This window comes from Patagioenas fasciata, chromosome 1 (assembly GCF_037038585.1).
Source record: "Patagioenas fasciata isolate bPatFas1 chromosome 1, bPatFas1.hap1, whole genome shotgun sequence".
NCBI lineage: Eukaryota > Metazoa > Chordata > Aves > Columbiformes > Columbidae > Patagioenas > Patagioenas fasciata.
This window is the reverse complement of record NC_092520.1, coordinates 156639724-156660192: the sequence shown is the minus strand read 5'-3', so window position 1 is coordinate 156660192 and position 20469 is coordinate 156639724. Positions and strand designations below refer to the sequence as shown.

The 20469-nt window shown below is 41.2% G+C and overlaps 1 protein-coding gene across 1 annotated transcript in view; it reads right to left on the bottom strand.

Annotated features, from left to right (window-relative positions):
• The window catches only part of POLR3B (RNA polymerase III subunit B), an 83436-nt gene extending 64255 nt beyond the window's left edge, over positions 1-19181 (bottom strand). Inside the window, exons 1-9 of the mRNA XM_065859689.2 lie at positions 19060-19181; positions 17215-17247; positions 13796-13852; positions 13623-13687; positions 13057-13132; positions 9851-9951; positions 8218-8309; positions 6874-6991; positions 5729-5837 (exon numbers count right to left, since the gene is read on the bottom strand). Coding sequence (XP_065715761.1) covers positions 5729-5837; positions 6874-6991; positions 8218-8309; positions 9851-9951; positions 13057-13132; positions 13623-13687; positions 13796-13852; positions 17215-17247; positions 19060-19131 — 723 coding nt within the window. The 5' untranslated portion in view covers positions 19132-19181. The remainder of the gene's footprint in view (positions 1-5728; positions 5838-6873; positions 6992-8217; positions 8310-9850; positions 9952-13056; positions 13133-13622; positions 13688-13795; positions 13853-17214; positions 17248-19059) is intronic.
• Between the last annotated feature and the right edge of the window lie 1288 nt (positions 19182-20469).

The window sequence follows — 20469 nt, the reverse complement described above, 5'->3', positions numbered from 1 at the left end:
TATTCCTGGGTTGTTGCTTGTGTTACAGAAATACTGAGGGCACATGAAGTAGGAAGGGGTCCTACACTTAAAGTGCTCATAAACCCAGGACAAAGCTGAGGGAAAGAGAACTAACAAAGTCTTGGCTTTTTTATTGATTGGGAGGCAATGTCACAAAGGGATCATTCTACGGACGGGTGGTGGGGAAGCAGACATTGCAAAGCCATAACTTAACAGTAGCAGTGAAACAATGAGGAAGGAGAGGGCTGTTGAAGAGCACAGTTGGAAGGCTAGTAGTCAATAGATATAAGACACACCAGTCAAATCAAACATTCAGAATATCCAGATCATCCTGCGTTCAAGTGGAAGAAAGTGGTCCAACTGGAGTCAACTGCTGCCTAAAGCTGGAGGTTTCTGCTGCCACACACGTGTGCACACACACAGGTACACATGAGAGAGTGCGAGCCCAGCTCTTCCTCCCCCGGCTCGTGTCTTAATGATGATGTCTAGGCGTTTCCATGGCACTTCCCTAGCATGCAGCTCTGCAGTCCATCAGGCTAAATTACAGAATGGAGACAGGCAGATGACTGGATTAAAAAGACGTCAGGGAAGCTCAAGGTTGACAACACAGAGAGAATTGGTCTGGACCTTTCATAATTCAAAAGATACGAGCTATGAAACTTGCAGCCATGGGAACCTGTAATTCTGCTGGTCCAGTAAGACCACCATTCAGCTGTTCCTCTAGAGTTGCATCTTAACAGCTCCACGACTAATGTAAGTTCGTAAAAATGAAACTTGACCTGCTGTTCCAATCTTTTGCCCCAGGTCCTTGAGGAGCTCCTTATAGCTCCTACATAAACTAAAGATACTTCATCTCATGATCCAGGTTGTAAAATTCAACTTTCAAGTCCCCCTTAGTTACTTGTAATTCTGTTCTTTCCTCAACCAGTTTCGGTGCAGCATGCAACCTTCATTTACTTCAGCTCCCAGGACTCATTCAAGCCTACTGAATCAACATCACATACTTAAAAGAAAAACAGCCCTTATCTTAGAACAGCTCTAACTCCCTGCGAAGTAGGAAGCTTCCTGCAAAAGCAGCAGCATCACCTCACTTGTAATGCTGATGTTTTTCAAGACAGAAACACACAAATATTCCACACCTCCTCTAATGCTCATTACTACCTAGAAGTGTCTGAGCTGCCCTAGATAAAGCACGCATAGCTCATAGTCTGACATAATAAAAAAAAACCTACTATGCACCACTCACACCTCCCTATGATCCGTGCACCACTGACACAAACTAAAACAAAGGTCTCTTGGGGTTGCAAGTCAGCTCAGGACATCCTAAGTATCATTCTGGTTGCATGTGTGTATTAACTAATGAAGCAGTGTTACACAGTAAGCTGGAAGCAAATTAGTTGTGTCTGTTTCCCATTACAAGGCAGTTAACAGCCCTTTAAAAACCTCAACAAGCACATACCTTGGGAGCAAACCTGTCCAATTTATAGCATTACTTCAATCCAAAAACTGCATTTACATATACAAGGGCTGCACAAATGCCTCTGTCACCTTTAAGAAGAAAGGTCAGGGAAGAAGTGTTTAAGCTAGCGCAGCAAGAAAGCACTAACTCCCCACATCTGAAGAGCAGACACTTCAGCTCTGTCCTAGAATAGCACCAGGGACATGCCTTTTGTAGGCTGTAGTCAATGTGTTAAACTTCACAAAGCCACAATTGTATGTGTTCAGCAAAACTAGCTGTTAAATCTCCAAATATGCCAACTGCAAGGATCCTTAAGGTCTGGATGGCAGAAAAGCAAAAACTGCAGAACAGGCCATTTGGGCTTGCAGTTTAGAATAGACCATGGATGAGGATGAACTGCAAGGCAGATGCCTCCTTTAGGGTGATACTACACAGTCCAGTCCCCCCAGCTACCCAGATCAAGGGACCACACTACTCTTCCCCCACTCCTTACAACCCATGTACCTGGGTATCTTCCCTCTCCATGAAAGAAAAGAAAGTATGTGGAACACTGTATGTCCAGACCTGGCCCTAGCATGTAGCCAAAATGTGTCCATGACTCATGCGTGAAACATGAAAGTAATCTCAGATTCTATTTAAAGGGAGTTCTTTACGAATGTTATGCCTCAGCAGGTAGAATTTATAACGCTGTCTAGTCTGCAGCCCTTCCTTTACATCTCCACTTTACAGCTTTGGTAGCTTTAAACCCACATATCATAGATCTTCAATACTTGCTTCCTTTTCTGTAAAGCTACACTGATCTTCTGTGCCTGATCGACATCCTAAGTCATTTGCAGGAATACTGGGCCATTTAATGCTCTGGGATTAGAAAGAGAATCCAAAATTGCCCAACTTTATCCCACTGAGTCTCTGACAAAACTGTCCCCTAGCTGGCCCATGCACTGGATAACAGCCCTCTACTAATTACTAGACACGTTCTTAGTTAAAACATAAAGCTCTGTGGAATGTGGTAGCAGCCTGGATGTTGGTCTGGAATGAAATGCAGAGCAATAGATTTTTTGTCAGTCTTCTCAGTTATTATTTTTTTTTACACAATTACACAAGCAGTTACCATGGTAAAAGTTGAGGATGCAACCAAAACTTCAGACCTCAGATTGTCTACACAGCTTAACTTTGCCCCTTGCAGATGTGCATCTCTCCATTACTAGTAACGAGGAAGATCTGTGCTCCATGTCTGAGGCTTGGGTCTCAGCAGAAAGGCATTATTCTCTTTGGTTTTTCAACAAATCTCATATATATAATACTACCATGTAAGAGAGCTGAGGCCACACAGGGATCCTTAAGTTTGGGATTTTCCAGTTTCCAGGGCTACAGTGTTTGTAACATCACTTCTAGTACTTAAATACAACAAAGCTGATTTTTAGTTTCCAGCTGGAGACTCATCAAAAGTGGACAGATGATGCCTCAAGTCCACGTCATTAAAGGAAATGTAAGGAAAACAACCACTCATAAGTGCAGTTAAGTGCCAGTCAAGAAAGTAACATACATAATAGGTAAAATGGGTGCAGCTAATTCCCTACTGGATTAAATCAACATAAATCTTTGACAAGTACTACTGCCAAGAGCTTCTAACAACTGTAACCTCTTATTTAATAAATAAATGAAAAATTATGCAACATTATTTAGAATATAAAAGATACATATAGGCAGGGGGATAATTAGAGCAAGGATTGTCAGAAGATGATCCAATAGTCAGTACAATGCTGCTTAAAAAACCCAACAACCACGTCCTCAGACTTAACAACCCAGAGCAGTTACTCTTCTATGAGCAGGTATTTATCTACTCCAGCAGGGGGTGACAAAATGTAATAAAAGTCTGTAAGTGAAAGTGGAATCCAGCTGTTTGGTACTTGAGCAAATGGATTAAGAGCCACATTAACACTTTCCTGCAACAGAAAAATTGTGAACTTAGTTCTGACACTTTTATGTGCACTTCTGCCCACAAATCATTTCTTAACCTCCTTTAACACTGGTCACTAAGACCATATGATCTTCTCCAACTACTTGAAGATATTAGCTTAACCAGAGATAGCAGACATTTGTTTCTCAAGTCCAAATCCAATTATTAAACTACTTTCTAGTACCAAGTCCAAAGCACTTCCTACAAGAAAACAGGTTCTTACAACTCTCAATCAGCAAAAGAGCTGTGGCAATACAGATAAGTCTGCAGTTGCCAATGCCAACCCACCAGCCCTGCTGGCAGAAACTGCTGGGATGCTGTGAGCAAGTGCTGCCCTCTCCTGGCAACTCATTTCATTGCGCGGTTAACCCCTATCCAAACCTCCTTTGCTGTAAACCATCAAAGCTAAGACAAGAACGGAGCTAGAGGATTTACTTCTGTTGGCTGCTAGATCCAGTCAGAGGCATTTCTGTGTCCTAAGCACCTTCCTTCTGAACAGTGCCTCCAAAACTGCTACCCACTCTCCTTCTGCACACGCATCACACCAGGCTGCAAACCCACCAGCAGCCTACAGGACACAGAGCCACTAGCTGTGGGGAGGACAGGTCCTGGTCTAAGGCCTGGCCGTGCCCTGCTGTCTTCTCCAGCAGCCAGACAGCACATGTCCACCCATCACCTTTACTGGCTGTAGCCCCTGTGCTCAGTATCACAGACAGATGGGCTGCCAGCCTGCTTCCAGCCCCGTTGAGCAGCTATGGAATGGTCATGGTTATACCTTCAGTTGTGTGCACCCTTGAGCAAATTAAAATGAGAGAAGCAGAGCATGAAATAAAGTAGTTCTGGCAGTTTTACAGGAAATGACACAAGCCAGCAATGTGAACACACAGCCCAGAAGGCCGATTTTATCTTGGGCTGCATCAAAAGCAGTGTGGCCAGCAGGTGGAGGGAGGTGACTCTGCCCCTCTGCTCCACTCTGGTGAGATCCCACCTGGAGTCTTTTGTCCAGCTCTGGAGCCCTCGGCACAGGAAAGACATGGACCTGTTGGAAAGGGGCCAGAGGAGGCCACAGAAATGATCAGAGGGCTGGAACAGCTCTGCTGTGAGGACAGGCTGAGAAAGTTGGGTTTGTTCAGCCTGGAGAAGAGAAGGCTCCGGGAACAGCTTATTGCAGCCTTTCAGTACTTAAAAGGAGCCTGTAAGAGAGATGGGGACAGGCTTTTTAGAACAGCCTGTTGCAAGAGGACAAAGGATGATGGTTTTAAACTAAAGGAGGGGAGATTCAGGCCAGACATGAGGAAGAAAATTTTACAAAGAGAGTGGTGAAACACTGGCCCAGGTTGCCCAGAGAGTAGATGCCCCAGCCCTGCGGACATTCAAGACCAAGCTGGGCAGGGCTCTGAGCAGCCTGATCTAGTTGAAGATGTCCCTGCTCATGGCAGGGGATTGGACCAGATGACCTTTGAAGGTCCCTTCCAACTCAAACCATTCTATGATTCTAAATGAGAGATGCTATCACCAGCTCAGCTGGCAGGGCAAATACTCAATTCTTGCCTGGAATCAGGAGTGGACGCCTCTCACAATCCCTTGTCAGTCCCAGCAGAGATGGCTTCCAAGCTGTGATGCCTGTCCATGCATTCACTGCACTGAAGATACTGGTGAGTGTTCCTGTATCAGGCAGGGATTCTGCATCATTCTGACTGAGGCAGAGTTCCTTCACAAGGAAAGGAAGTAAACTGCCAAGAAATGCGAGACACCCTAGTAAGCTTAAAGGATTTAGAAACAGGTCTAAGAATTGCAAGACTTCCCCAAATGTTATCAGTTTTGTTTATGGTTGTGACTGGAAGTCATGTATATTTGAGCCCATGGCTACGTCATGTCCCCAGATCTGAAACAAAGGGTGTTGAGCTACTCAGCAGTCCACACAGCAGAGGTGGGGGCAGGGGGGACTCAAACTAGAAATGAAGACCCATAACACAAGTTTACAAAACAGCTCAAAACAAAAGAAATGAACATCCTTCTGACCTTCTGCACCAACAGGAGCAGAGGCAGCAGTGCAGAGGGACCTTACAAAGAAGTAAGGGAGTGGCAGCATTTGTCTTGGCACAGCAATGCTCTCCTTGCGGAAAAATGCAGCTTTTTCTCTCCTTTTTGTTGAACAATAAAGATGACTTCTCAGGGGAAAAAAGGCTTGCATTCTCTAAGCCCTGCCAAGTCCTTCTGTACATATTAACTTTTGAAAACTGCTGCCCATCTTCATTCTTGAGGTAGAACACAGCTTTTTTTTTTTCCCAAACCAACAGTTGTGTTACCTTGAATATGATAGCAATGGGAATATCTTCTGACAGAGTGTTGTGCCTCAGGTAAAATCTTCCTTGTTTCACAACCATATTTGTTCTGCTCTTCTTCTCATGAGTGGAACTGAAGTTTAAAACATACATATATTATGTTCAACAGAAAGTTTGCGCTGATACTCCTAGAATCTTCTGTGAAAAATTTATCAAGCTTGATCAATCTTTCAGCTGAATTAATCCCACTTTCTCCTCTTTTGAAAATCACATTAAAACAGACAGATATCATCCCATTACTCCAAGGCAACAGGGTATTATCACTTGTGTTGGGAAAGTTCAATACGTAACTTAAGCAAGTAGAGCTCTGTACTTCTCAAAATCATCTTTGCATGCACTTATCATCGACTTAGATGTAACCAGCAAGGTCAAACTATGCACGAGTACTGTGACAACAACAGCAATGAGATAAGAGTACTTTATATTGTATGTTTAACCTCATCTAGACTTACTGTGGAACAAGAAAGTAGCTAGGAGAGATGCATGAGAGGCCTCTGGAGAAGATAAAACAGCCCTCACACTTAATGGTTGCAAGCACCATATTATACTAGCATGTAGTTTAAAAACAAAACCAAAAGGTAAACAAAATCTAAAAAAACTCAGCTGAGGAAGAAAGGGAAAGGCCAAATTCAGACTACGTTGCCATTTTCAATAGTTAGTGTAGCACAAAATATTTGGGTTTTGTTTCCTTCTCAATTGCCTTTAAAAGCTTTTATACCAATTTGATTCAGAGAGTCAGACAAAAGGTTACATCCAATTTCCACTGCAGTAACTTCATGTTACTTGCTGCAAAATGGGACCGAACACCATCAATTAGGAAGCGCACTTTGTTATGCTACAAACTAGAACTTGCTTTTCCTAGTCTGGGTTGAATCCTGAAGCATATGAGGAACTTGCATTGATTTTTGCGAGAATACTGTACTTACTGATTTTGGGATTGATGTTTTAGTTTACAGAATGACAATAGCAGGAGAGGGGCACCAAATATCTGCAGCTTTTTCCCGTTAAACTATATTAGGAAGAAAACTACACAGCTACTTCAACTACAACAATGAACTTCGAAAGCTTTGGGTTTACTTCCCTTATGTAACTGCAGGCATTTACCATACCTGGTAACAGAAGCACCAACTGTGCCTTTTCTATCGGCTTCCACAATGATTCTGTTTTTGGATAACTGCTCTTGAATAAGAATGACTTTCTCTACACCTTTAACAATGAAATAGCCACCTATTCAACAAAAAAAAAAAAAGAAAGATTTTTCCACGTCAGTACCCTTGCACCTTACTTGCCTCTTTCAATATGTCTTTGAATATAAATTAGACAGTAAACAGTAAGTACCCAAAGGACAAAACGGGAGGGTGAATTCTCCCTTAAAAGAGTAAAGAACAAATTCTTTGTGGAACCTATAACGGCTATGAAAATGTTCCACTAGAATAAACAGATTTTTTTCTAAGCTCACACACAGTATTTGGGGGTCTAAGATTTTATTTTGGAAGTACTCAGACAGAAAGAACTCGCAGGCAGACCAAAAACTGTAAAGCTGTAAAAAAGAAATAAAATCCAAACCTGTAAGGTAACCATACTTATTAAAAGATGTTATAGAATTGTTAGCTCTACAAATTAGGTAAAAATATTGCCTGTCAGAAGAGCATGTCATAAGGACATCGAAAAAGAACTAGCCATTTCAGATGCTTGGTATCAAATAAAGAGAATGTGTCTTCTGTAATTATCAGCTTGCTCTTTCTGGCACTCCAGGGAGAAATTTTTTTTTGTATTACTTTAAAAAATGTATTTTAATGCCCTTGTTGTATCTAAGACAATATAAGGAATCTGCACATGCGCTATGTTAGATTCCTCTTTTAAATTGTAGTTATCGATCAATGGTTCTCCAGCACAGCACGCCAAGTCACTGTACCTTGCCACTGCAAGCAAGCACAGCACATGGCCACTGCATGCTTCAAAAACAACAGACAGAGAACAAGTAAGTAGCTTGTTATAACCCTCCCTCTCTAAATCTCAATTATTATCATGTAACACTCTATTCTCACTTTATAAAAGGCGGCAAATGAGAGTTCTCGCTCTGGAGGTCACCATTATATCCCAGTCTCTCCTGATCCACTTCATTTTCATGAACAAACTCCATCTCTGTTCCCATACAACACATCACTGTACAATACTATATAGACTTCGACTTTTTCAAAATTCTGGTGTATTGTTTTTATGGTCGAAAACTCTGTCTGCAAATACAAACATTCCTTGCTGTCAACCATTTTTTACTATTTTCAAAAGCCTGCCCATTTCTTTTAGTTACAAACTTGAGAAGTTTAGTTTCACTTGAGAAGTTCCTATCACAACTTCCCAGTGCCAAGAAACATACCAATGGGGTACTTCTTTGCTGAAAAAGATTTAAAACTAAAAGCACAGATGGTGAAAAAACACGAGTGCAAATGTACCTGGATCTAAAGGACATTCATTAAGTTTGGCAAATTCTGCTGGAGTCTTCCCAGTAAGAACACAATTGGAGCTACGCAGCATTATAGGCATTCTGCAAGAAAATCAGTTACACTTTAGATTCATATAGAAAAATATGAATAGTCAAATTCGGAACAAAAAACATGCTGAACAAACTGAAGAAAACACATTCGAGGTAATTACAACACATGCAAGCTATGAACAACAGGTTTTTCCTTTAACCCCACCTTATTTCCTTTAATTTGTAGTTTGAGAAGGGAGTCTTGAAATTAGACATCTACTGGCAGAATCTGCAGGCTTCCTATTTAATTTTTATGCAGCTCCTATAGGCACCCATGACAATCACAGTCACCAAGGGCAATGATTACTAGTGCAAACACCCTTGGTCCCCAAAACCCACACAGCCTCCACTGAAGAGCATGCCCTCGCAGATCCACTCTTACCATTTTCAATTAGAAAACTCTAGATCCCATCTGATTTCCCACATTGCCATCACACCTTCTGGCTGCAAATAGATAACGCCTCTAAAATATAACCAAAGCACAAAGTTGCTCCAGCAGTAGCTCCAATTTCTCTGGTGTCTTTGCACAGAAGCCTGCAGCAAACAGCGTGTGAAGCAACACAAAGTGGCGGGAAAAACAGTCCAAAAATTTTTTTCTTAAGGAATGACTTAGAACAATGTTACTACAGCTACAGAAGCTTGGTTTTGTAAATGCATCGCTGTGTATCATGTTCTATTGACAGAGCTAAACTGTATTTTTTTTACATGAAACCTTAACATTTCACTACAAGAAGTGTAGCTAGTTAAGTATCTATGTTCTCTTTCCTGCTAGTATTCCTGCTTTTGGTAAGATGCACAGTCACACAGTAAACAATCTCTGTAAGGCACTGACCTTTAAAGCCAGCAGGGTTGGTGTTTAAGAAACCTTGTCTTTTTTTGCTTTCAATAAATGCTACAACTGCCAGGTATTTTGCTTTTTGGGTATGCTTAAGAGATTGTTTTCCTCCTTAAGGCACAATACTTTTTTTTTTCTTTAAGATATAAGATGTCCTTCATAATACTAATAAACTCAAGTCATTTGACAGTCTTTAGAAAAACAAAACCAGTAAAAAAATCCTCAGCATTTCTCCACAAAGCTCAGCCTTGGCTCTAAAACAACTGACTTCTAAAAGAAAGGTCAACCTCGTATAGAAGAACTAATGCTTGCTTTACTGGTTTTAGCATCCATCTTCCACAGACATATCTCTACATATTATGTATGAAAGACTGAGTAATTTGGCTACAAAGTGAACATGATTATTTTCATTTTGCAATAATGCAACTTGCAGCTCTAGTATTCTTTCATTTATTTTCCTCTTTGGTTTTATATCAATATAAACACAGAAAACATCCATCCTTCTTTGGAAGTAGACAGATCTCCAGAAGCTTTTGCAAAACAAAACCTTATAGCAGAACCTAGCAATCACATTCTGTACAGCTGTTCACCAAGACTTATCTGCTCACACTTTATTTCAGGAAGGAAGCAAGGTTAGCCTATATATATTTTGCAGCAAAATCTCTTCCCAACACAGCAACAAATGAAAATACCAGAAGCTTGACATACGGTATCTTACCTGCCAATGGGTAACGCATTGCGTATGATCCTCTGGCTACCTCGTGTATATTCAATGTCCACTGTAATTGGGGCAGAGTAAGTCATGTCCCTCAGGCGGCACTAAAAGGAGAACAGTCATATGGTTATATGGTCTCTCATAAAACATCCTGTGTTTGCCCTGCCTCCTGTAGGTGCTCACAAAGAAATCAAACTCTTCATGGTACCTGGACTATGTTTGACAGTTTCCTGTTTAAATCAAAACAGAAAACGTCCAAATAAAATTACTGTGATGTTTCAAAAGCAGTCAGGGAATCTGTGACTTCAGAGGACAGCACTGCAGAGCATAACTTCTAAAGATTTAATTAAACAAACAGGCCTGATCAGCAGAGCTGATGCAAAGACCATACCATGCCATAAGCTCTGAGAGCAGTGCTCAGCTGAGGGACATTTCTATACGAAGACTCTCAACAGCTGAGGAGTTGTGCTGTGGTATGAAGTTTGATAGAAGTGAAACACATGAGAGTAAGAGGAGCACTATGCTACCTTACTAACAGAATGAGTAAATCTCACTATACAGTACCATTTCTAAAAATTACTTACAGAAGGCTCACTACAGTATCACTTGCTGTAAGGATTTCCAGAATTCACTTGCAAATTCCTGGGACAGCAAGAGAAGCAGGACATACATATGTAGGACATTACGTAGCTTGAGGCTCAATCATTTATAATCCGATCTTTCTAGTCTGTTGTTCTCAACCTCATGCTATGACTCTTGCTTGCCCCTAAGGTATTGTGTATCTTCATGCGAGACAAGGTTTATTGCATTTGTTGAATACAACAGAGCAACTCACAGCAGGTCATTCATGATCTCACTAAGCATTCTGTCTATACCTTTGAGCTCCAGGATTATACGTTTATCAGTATTCAGACTTGTATATTTACAGTTCTATAGTCTTTCAGTGTATTGATCATGTCATGCATTAATAAAAGGCAATGAAGATTGTGCTGTGCATTGAAGATGCAACTGTATAGAAATATCTTTGCAAAGTGTAAGCTCCTTCTCTCCATATCAAGAAGCAAACCACTTCTTTAGTAATAAAATACTGATGTGCACCAGCAGTTTTCAAGCTGTGGCTTGTAGGAAACTAGGTCCCATTGTGCTCCTGGCACGTTCACGGACTTTAAAAGCAACTGAGATATTTCCATTTTCTAATGACTTGAAATTCATCTGTATGAATAGCTGATTAAAGTCCCACAAGGACTACGTAAGTAGGAGAGTTAGACAGCTTCATTATTATTATTTAGGGAAAAAAGGCTTTGGGATTCTTTGTGCATGCTTTGTCCACACAAGACACAGATATAAAACACAAATTACAAACTGCAATATTCCAGCATTTGTATTTCTGTATCACCTTCATTTACGTAACATCTCCTTACACTAGATACTTAGAGATCAGGCACGATTTGACCTTCAATTAAACCAAAGATATAAAAACTCTCAAATTTCATTGAAATAGGTAAAAACACCCTTATGAAAATCTGTCATTTTGTGTGTCTTTGGGAAGGAATTTTATAACCCTTTAACAGACAAATGTAATGACACACTCCTAAGTATCCAATCTTTTTGTTTGCTTGTTTTTAATTTCTGTAAATTGCACCCCTGGTTTGACCTAATCAGCATCCTATTGAGGAAAAAAAACTGTGGCCTTCATGTGTGTATAACACACTGAAAAAAAAATAAATTATGCACTAGTATTAAGCATCTATGAGGATAAATCTGAGATGCATTCATACTAAAGTCAAATTCAATACACGCTACAAAACATTTATTTTGACCTCTTGTGCTTGTACAGTCACTTTTAAAACAATAAGCAAGCATTTTAATACCCGGATTCTTGGATACAAGTTGTTAGCCACAAACAACTTTTTGCATGCAATTTCATTCACATATAGAAAATCTGCATTTTGTACACATTTGGACCTACTGATTTAATGTTAGCTACACATCTGTGAGATCCGTTAGCTATCCTGTATTACATCTAATTGTGCCTTACTTAAAAATCATTCCATCAAGTTAAATAAGACTGGGGTCAGGACACTGGAGACAGAAACACAGTTGTGCATAGGAGGCAGACACTAGATGGCCTTTCTTACAGAATTTCTCCAAAGCACAGAATGTTTTTCATGATAGAGTGTGCCACATATATTAAATGAAAAACAAAACAAAACAAGAACAGGAATCCAACTTCAAGCATCAGGTATATATAGCAAAGAAAAAAGTGTCTGACACATGAACTGATTTATTAGGTTGTCAATAGGCTGTATGTAGGTAAATAAGTGCGAGTTCCAAGCCCAGTTCCCATTCTGAGGCCAAAAAGAAGTTGTCAACACCTCTGTTGCAGTGCTATAAATCTCAGCACAGCAGCACCAGAGAAATACTTTGTTCCTGAGCAATCTCTAAAGGGAACAGAATGGCTTTAAATACCTGGAATCAATCCTAAAAAGTCCAAACCTTATCTTAGTTTATTGCTTTCTCATATGTACAGAATCTACCTTATACCCTGCCAAAAGCAACAGACTGATTTGTCACAGAAGCATTTGTTCTTGAACATGTATCTTTATTCCAGAAGAACACAATCCATTTGTTAACCTACATGCTTACAGCAGTGTAAAGAAGATAAATATGCTCCCCATAAGGAGTTTCCTGTAATTTTATCAGCTTCCATCTGTTTCTGCTCAAAGTCTTCATGTTTGCTCTTTGACTCAGACTTAAAAACTACAAACAAGAAATGAGTGATGCATTCCCAAGGAAAACTGGGAGATGAAGTGACCTATGGTGCAGACAGTAGCTAGGCTAACATTAAAAAGAAGTTAATAAAAACATCAAAGAACACTACATTGTAGTGTGAGGACTTCAGCTGTGTCATAAGGAAGGCCACTAGATTAAGCAAAAGAAGTACTTTTCACTAATTTTATGGAAACTCACTAAAATGCAGTTACCATGAAACACTGAATCCAGCTATTTGCATATGAAAGAAAAAAATAAAAGAAAAAATTTACATTTGTTACATTATATTTAAATTTCTGAAGCTTTTTTCTACAGTGTTGGTGGAATGCATTGTATCATCGGATGTAGCATGCATGTACTCAAAATCATATGCAGCTACTATCCAAGACATTGCCAAGATCAAACAAACAACACAAAACAGAAAGAACCATCAATACCTCATGAGGTGATACGGGTCGTGTCACATTGAAGCTTTCTTCCACATCTGGAGTACCCACATAGATATTGAGGTACCTGTAATACAAACGGTTCAAAAATGAGCAATGAGCCAAATATTTTTCAGGTGAGCTGAAGGAAGGAGAATTCTACATATACTGAAAAATGAAGTTACTTTGATGAACGAAGGTTGATTAATAATGAGCAATGATTCTTCCCAAAGTAATTAATTGTATTTGAGCTGTGTTCTAGTCAGTTAAAATCTAAACTGCACATGCAATAAACCCCAAGTTGCCTTTCTTCTTAAAACTCCCATCTGTCATCTGAGATTACTAAAATTACAGAGAAATGGTGGCATAAGGTATTGTTAACAGCTGGCCATTAAGTCTGCTTCACATGATTATTCTTTTAATCTTCCTGTCTTTCAATGCTCCAACAAGAGATAAGTCATGGAAAATACTCTCTTGATTTATACCTGCACATATGCCTGTAAACATTTTCTAGCCAACAACAAATGCATGTGGTAGTACGCACACTACTACTGATATGGAAATCATTTCATGCTTACTTCAAGTACCACATCGGGTCAGCATCACTTGTCACTTTTTCATTCGCCTTCATTATTTTCTTTATCTAGAGGGGAAATAACATAAAGGAGAATAACATAAAAAATAACATAAAAGAGAATCCTGTGCCTGTTTTGAGCACTAAGAGCCACTTGCTTCCCACCAAAAAGCATACCTCTACATTGATGAAATAGTTGAATGAGTCTATGTGCTGCTTCACAAGTCCTTTCACCTGGAAAATATATGCAGGCAGCAAGTAAAATTAGCTTCAATAATATGAACCACACAAGACAGAAATTAAGATACAGACATTTATAAGCCCTTTCCGAACTGTGCTAAATTCTTTCAGTTGACAAAACTGAGAACTGACTGGATGACCAGTCTGGTTCTACACTGTACTTTTCCAGGTTTACACCAGAGCGGTCATTGTTCTCTGAGTCAGAAAAGTAATTCAGTAACTGCACAAAGGAAACACTCAATAGACTTTGAAATTCATATAAACAAACAAGAGCCATTGCAAGTCGAAATATTGTATCAGCATGTCATTATTTTGAAACAATTTAATAATTTATAGTGTAATTAACCAGACACGCTGCTTGAGAAAGAAGTCATCTGCACCCTAACAAGAGCAGCTGGCATGAAGAAGAACGAGAGGGGGAGCCAGTGAGACAGGGGAGACAGAACAGAACGGGGTGTGAAACAGTGTCCTGGTTTTGTTAAAAACAAGACCAGTTTTCTTTCAGTGAATTTTTGTTCAGCTAAGTTCTTCTAAGTACCTTCTAAGCAACTGCAAGTTTTTCAGAAACTGCACTGCAGACTGATAAGATGACCAATGGAATGCTGAAGAAGCTCATGTTTAGATTTATTGCTAGGACAGCCAAGAATTCTGATAAAATTTTGCACGTTCCATCATGAGAGGAGCGTGTTTGCAAGGTGGGGTGGACAGAACAGGTGACTAAAACTGACCAACTTAGTATTCCATCCCATACGTGTCGTACATCCTATAAAAGAGGAAGATCACGAGGGTCTCTCTCTCTTCAACCATGGCTGGCACCTGAAGAGGACCCTGCCTGTCTGCCTGCAGTCCAAGGTCTGAGATCCTGCATCCCTGAATCTAATTTCTGGTTTGCTGTGAAGTCCTGCCCAGGACATCCAGGTGCCTGCCCTGCAGCTGTTGCAGCCATGCCAGCTCCGCCACCACTGGAGGCGTTACATGCTGCTACCTGGTATATTCAAGATTGGGGTTTGTATATTTTTTATTATTTTCTCTATTTATTAGCAGCATTAGCAAAGTGTTTTAAAATCTTTCCAACTTGAAGTCTCTCTCCCTTTTTCCTTCTTATCACCTTTCCTTAGCGAGGACTTTTTTCTATGCTGAGAGGAAGGTTTTTCCTATCTAAGGACAGGGTGGAGGGGGGATTAACAGAGAGCATCTGCCATGGTTTACTGTCGCTTTGCAATTAAACCTTGACAAACAGTGACATCAACAAGCAAGAAAACAGCCACAGGAGGGCAGGACACTCAAGAAATGTGAGTTTCATCTGTAGGCAGGAAGGCAGAGAACAAATCCTGGGGTAATATTACAGAGAATGAACAGAACCCTATTCCCCCAGGTAATTAGTTAATACAGTACATTTCAACGATTTAAGTTTAAGGTGTTTAGAGCAATGAAAAGGGGTGTGAGGGGCTATAGTAAGTAAAATGATCAAGGATTAAGCAAACAAAAACCCACTGAACAAATAAACAAACCAACAAACAAAAACAAACAAACAAATACACACACACACACACACAAATTAACAACAAAACCACAAAACAAAACAAAAAACCACAACCAACCAAACAAAAACAACAACAAAAAAATAGTCTGGCCTGAAGGAATAGTAAAAGAAACATTCATTTTGTCAATAAATTGGTGTTTGCAGAAATAAATGGGATAACTATCCTAACCACAATGTATAATTCAGCCCTGAAAAGGAAAGAGTGCTGGCTGATATTGAGACACATGCTTATATGCTCACAGAGGACTTTAGCTTTGCAACATTCCTCAACAACTGACACAAGACTTAAAACTTCATGCAGAAAACAGACGCATTTACATAGTTTGCATGATAGGCAACAGTTTATCATTAAATTATTAGAAAGCAATGGGACGCTTGGAATGACAAAACCAGCTGCTCAGTGAAGCCTCCATGGGTTAAGACAAAGGAAGAATGACTCCAGAGAAACATTATTTACATAAGTTTTCCTAATTTAGAAAAACATGGCACATCATATGATATAGGCAAGAAAATATTATGAATGCATTAGTGTCTCGAAATCAGGCTGGTGGTCCTTTCCATTTTTATAAGGTCATACAAACAGCTTTCTTGAAAGAAAACTCCACTACAGAAACTGTAATGCACATCATCAGCTCTGTAGAATTGTATCACTGCAGGCACAAATAAACCAACGTGCAACAGAAATGCGAGACCACCATCAGTAGCCCTAGAGTCAAGGGCTCACTGGCTGGAAATAATGAGGGATGGATATACTTGGCATAAAGCACGCAGTAAATTGCACCTCACAACCATCAGCCCTCCCTTTTTCACAGTCTCAAGCATTCAGACAATGTTCAGACTAGCTCAAGCTTGAGATGGAAGTTCATGTGGTTGCCAGGAGAAATACAGAAACAGGAATCATCAGGGCCGTGAAGCATCTTCACAGCCCTGAACCAGAGTGAAAACATACACAATCCGCAGACGACTTCTGAACTTTGTTTTCCTGCCAGGATTAAACACTCAAGGGTGCGACAAAAAGAGAAGTGCAGGTATCGAAACCTGGAAGGAAAGCAATTAACAAAGTGAGGCTGAAAAGAACCTTGCTGAAGAGGGCAACACTTCCGAAGGCTGACAACGGGCATGGAGGTGGCTGCAATTCCCTGAAGGTACCTCTGCACATTCCACACTACCTGCCATCTTCATGATACAATTTTCATTATTGCCTTCCTCATTCCTCACTTCCAAATGTTTGTTAGTCTTGTTATTACACCCAATGGCATTTTATACAGAACTGTCCCTTCAACTAATACCAGATTATATGAGTAGCACTGAAATTAAGACACTAATCATCTCTGAGTTCAGTCAAACTCTCACATTCATGAGAGAAGATATATACATATGTTCAAGCCTTTGCAGAATCCAAATCTGTGGTTTTATGCTTCCCATGACAAAGAAAACTACAAACCTAACACCACAGTCTTATATAACAAATAGGGTCTCCAAGTGCCAGTAAAACAGTAACATAATCTGGAACCATTATATCTATATCTATATATCTGTATACCCACACACTGTTCATTGGGAATGACCATACAAAACTGGAAACCTCTAAAAGGACGCCTCCACAAATTAATCTGTAAATTAATCAAGAAACCAAGCTATGTAACAAGTTTATCCATAATTGCACAAAACTGGAAAAAAAAAAGAAAACTGCAAAATCCACACAGAAGGTGAGGACAGGTATTCTGAGAAACAGCAAAAGCTAGAACAGGTGAATGTGAAGTTAGAAAGGAGACAAAGTACTCATGCCATGAAACGAACGCATAACACTGACCTTTAGAAATGCTGGAAGAAGTCTCCATTTTTCCTGAAAACAAAAACCATTTTGAAATAGATTTCCAAAGAGTGACCAAACATGTAAGATACTTGAGCTTTTTTTTTTTTTTAATAATTATTATTATTTTTAAACAGTACCATTATTTAAAATCAGGTCCACTTAGAAAAAAGACTGCCCAAAGACTATTTAGATTAGCAAAAACAAACAGGTAGATGACAGTGATCATCTTAGTAAGCCATATGTGCAATCCAACATATCCTCAGGACACAATGGGACACTGTCTTTCTAAAAGCAACTTATGTGAGAATATATATATTTCTCAGAAAATTCCTTACTACCATGTCTTCATTTAAGAACTTTTTTTTTCCTGTCCTGTTAACACTGTAAATTATATTCCTAGCAAGGGAAGACTTGCTACAACTCTTCACAAAATACATGCAAGAATCTCAGCCCTGGGAGCAGCACTAGCAGACACAAGTCTCTGTAAAACCTAACTCCTATAAAGATTTAGCAAAGTAGTGACAAGTGTAAGTATATCAAGGTTACTACCAACTTTTCCTCATTTCTGTTCTTTGGTGATCAAAGGGAACACATCACCTTACATCAGCCCCACCTTCTACTGCCATGGCATGAGGAGTCCACCCCAGATTTGGGATGAGAGATGCAGGTGGAGGACCAGCCGGCACAGAATGAGGTTGCATCACATAGCTCCAGAAGACAACGCACTATGATATTCAAAAAGCATCAGCACCTCATAATTCTAGTTTGGCATTTAGAAGTACACGGCAAAGCTGCAGTTGTGGTGTCACACTGTCCCTCATGGTGCAGGAACATGTAGAGGAATTCACAGCAAAACACAGAATGAGGCTCCTGGCCTCCATTTCTGACATGTTCTTTCTATAAAGAAAGCCCAGTTCAGCCAAAGAGACCTGAAATACAGCCTCCACCTCCTCCCTCTCCCCATGTGAGGCAATTCGCAAACTTTAAAGGAACTGCTGCTAGGGGCAGAAACCTCTGCTCATGTGTATAGGGTGCGGGATGGAAAAAACAGAGGGACATAGACCCGCACTGAGCAGAGGGACAGCCTGCGGGCAGCACAGGGCAGAGACCCCAGTCTCAGTCCTGACCTTCCCCCTCCCTTCCCTCTTCCCTTTTATTTTCCCTTTCCTCTTCCTGCTGCCTTTCTCCCTGCTCTTTTCCCTTCCCTTTCCTTTTCCCTTCCTTTCCTTTCCATTTTCGTTTCCTTTTCTCTTCCTTTTTTCCCTTTCCCCTTCTCTTTGCTTTCCCTTCCTTTTTCCTTTCCTTTTCTCTTCCTTTTTTCCCTTCCCTTTCTCTTTGTTTTTCCCTTCCCTTTTCTCTTTCTTCCCTCCCCTTCTCTTTTCCTTTCCTTTTTTCTTTTCCTTTTCCCTTCCTTTTTTCCCTTCCCTTTTCCCCTCCCTTCCCCCTTCCTTTTCCCCTCCCTTTCTCCTTCCCTTTCCCCTTTCCTTTTTCCCGTTCTCCTTCCCTTTTTCCCTTTCTCCTTTTCTTTTTCCCTTCCCCCTTCTCCTTCCCTTTTTCCCCTTCCTTTTCCTTCCCTTTTCCCCTTTCCTTTTCCTTCTTTCCTTCTCCCTGTTTTTTCCCTTTTCTCTTCCCCCTTCCCTTTCTCCTACCCCTTTCCCCCGCCCACGCGCTCTAGATGCCCCCCCGGCGCCCACCTGCTCAGCCAGGTGGTGCACACTGCGCATGCGCAGCGGGGTCTCCTTCCACCCCAGCCCCCTCCGGGCGGGCCCGACGCGTGTCGGCCCTTCCCCAGCGAATGGGCCGGTCGCTCCCTCCTGTCTCCCGCCCCAGCCCGCCGCTGACCTCCACTGTATTCACCGGAGCCGCCGCCTGCTCCGGGGTCAGGGCCCCCAGCTCCGTGGCCAGCGCCTCCATCACCAGTCCGGCAACGAAACCGCAGCGGAGGCTGAGGGCGAAGAACCCATGGTGCAGCAGCCAAACGCGTCCTCCCGCCGCGCCGCCGCCGCGCCCGAACGTTCCGGCCCCACGGAGCCCGGCCTACACTGCCCCTTTCCAGTGCCCCGGCTCCTCGGAGGGGACTTTAATACCTTTCAGCGTTTGGGGATTTCCCCCCTGAACCCTTGGGGCGATAACCCAGCCCTGTCGGCCTCCTCACGGCCACTCCAAGGCGGCAACCGCAGGCGCAGGCAGAAGGGAGCAGCAGAGGAGGGAACAGAGCAGTTAAGCTGTGAACTGGGCTTTTTTACAGTTTTTAGCATGAAAAGCAACGTGGCTCCTTGCTGCTCACACTTTAGTAGCATTATGCAGAATAACTGCACAATTCAGCCAGTCTTGAAGTGCTAGCTGTACTGCTTGTGCCACCTTTGAGAAGACTGAGAGGGGATCTCATAAATGTTTAAAAACATCTCAAGGGTGGGTGTCAAGAGGATGGGACCAGATTCCTTTCAGTGGTGCCCAACAAAAGGGTGAGGGGCAATGGGCACAGACTCAAGCACAGGAGGTTCCATCTAAACATCAGGAGAAACCTCTTTACTTTAATGGTGCCAGAGCACTGGAACAGGCTGCCCAGAGAGGCTGTGGAGTCTCCTTCTCTGGAGACATTCAAAAACTGCCTGGACACATTCCTGTGCAATCTGCTCTGGTGAACCTGCTTTAGCAGGTGGGTTGGACTAGATGATCTTCAGATGTCCCTTCCAACCCCAACCACTCTGTGATTCTGTGGATCACATGTGCTGAGAATATGCTGAAAACATATTTCTTGAATTTCTAGTATTTCTAAAATGACTGCCACTCACGTCTGGATTTTGATCTTTTGCAATCCTTATTTTATTTATTTTTTTTTAAATTCCTCTGTGGACAATTTACAATAGCCTCAAGACAAAGTTACACCAAGTACCTGAAAAGCACATAATGCTGAATATTCAAATCTGCAGTAAAATCAGAAAAAAATTGCTTCTAATAAACTCTCCCTCTCCTCCCCCCAGTTGCATAATAGGAACAAACATTTCGAAGTAAACTTAGAGCCAAAAGCTGGTGCTGTGTGATAAAGTTTAGGTATCCTGTAAGCGATAACATACAAAGAATGGGCAAAGAACTTCACCAGCTCTAATAGGTGCCAGGTTTAGAAAGGAAAGAACAAACTCTTAATCTTCTAACTCTCACTTTAATCATAGTTTTCTGTTGTGGAAGTAATCATGATTTCTGACTACATACTAACCACAGCTAACAGACCAGGTTGCAGGGTCACCGGAC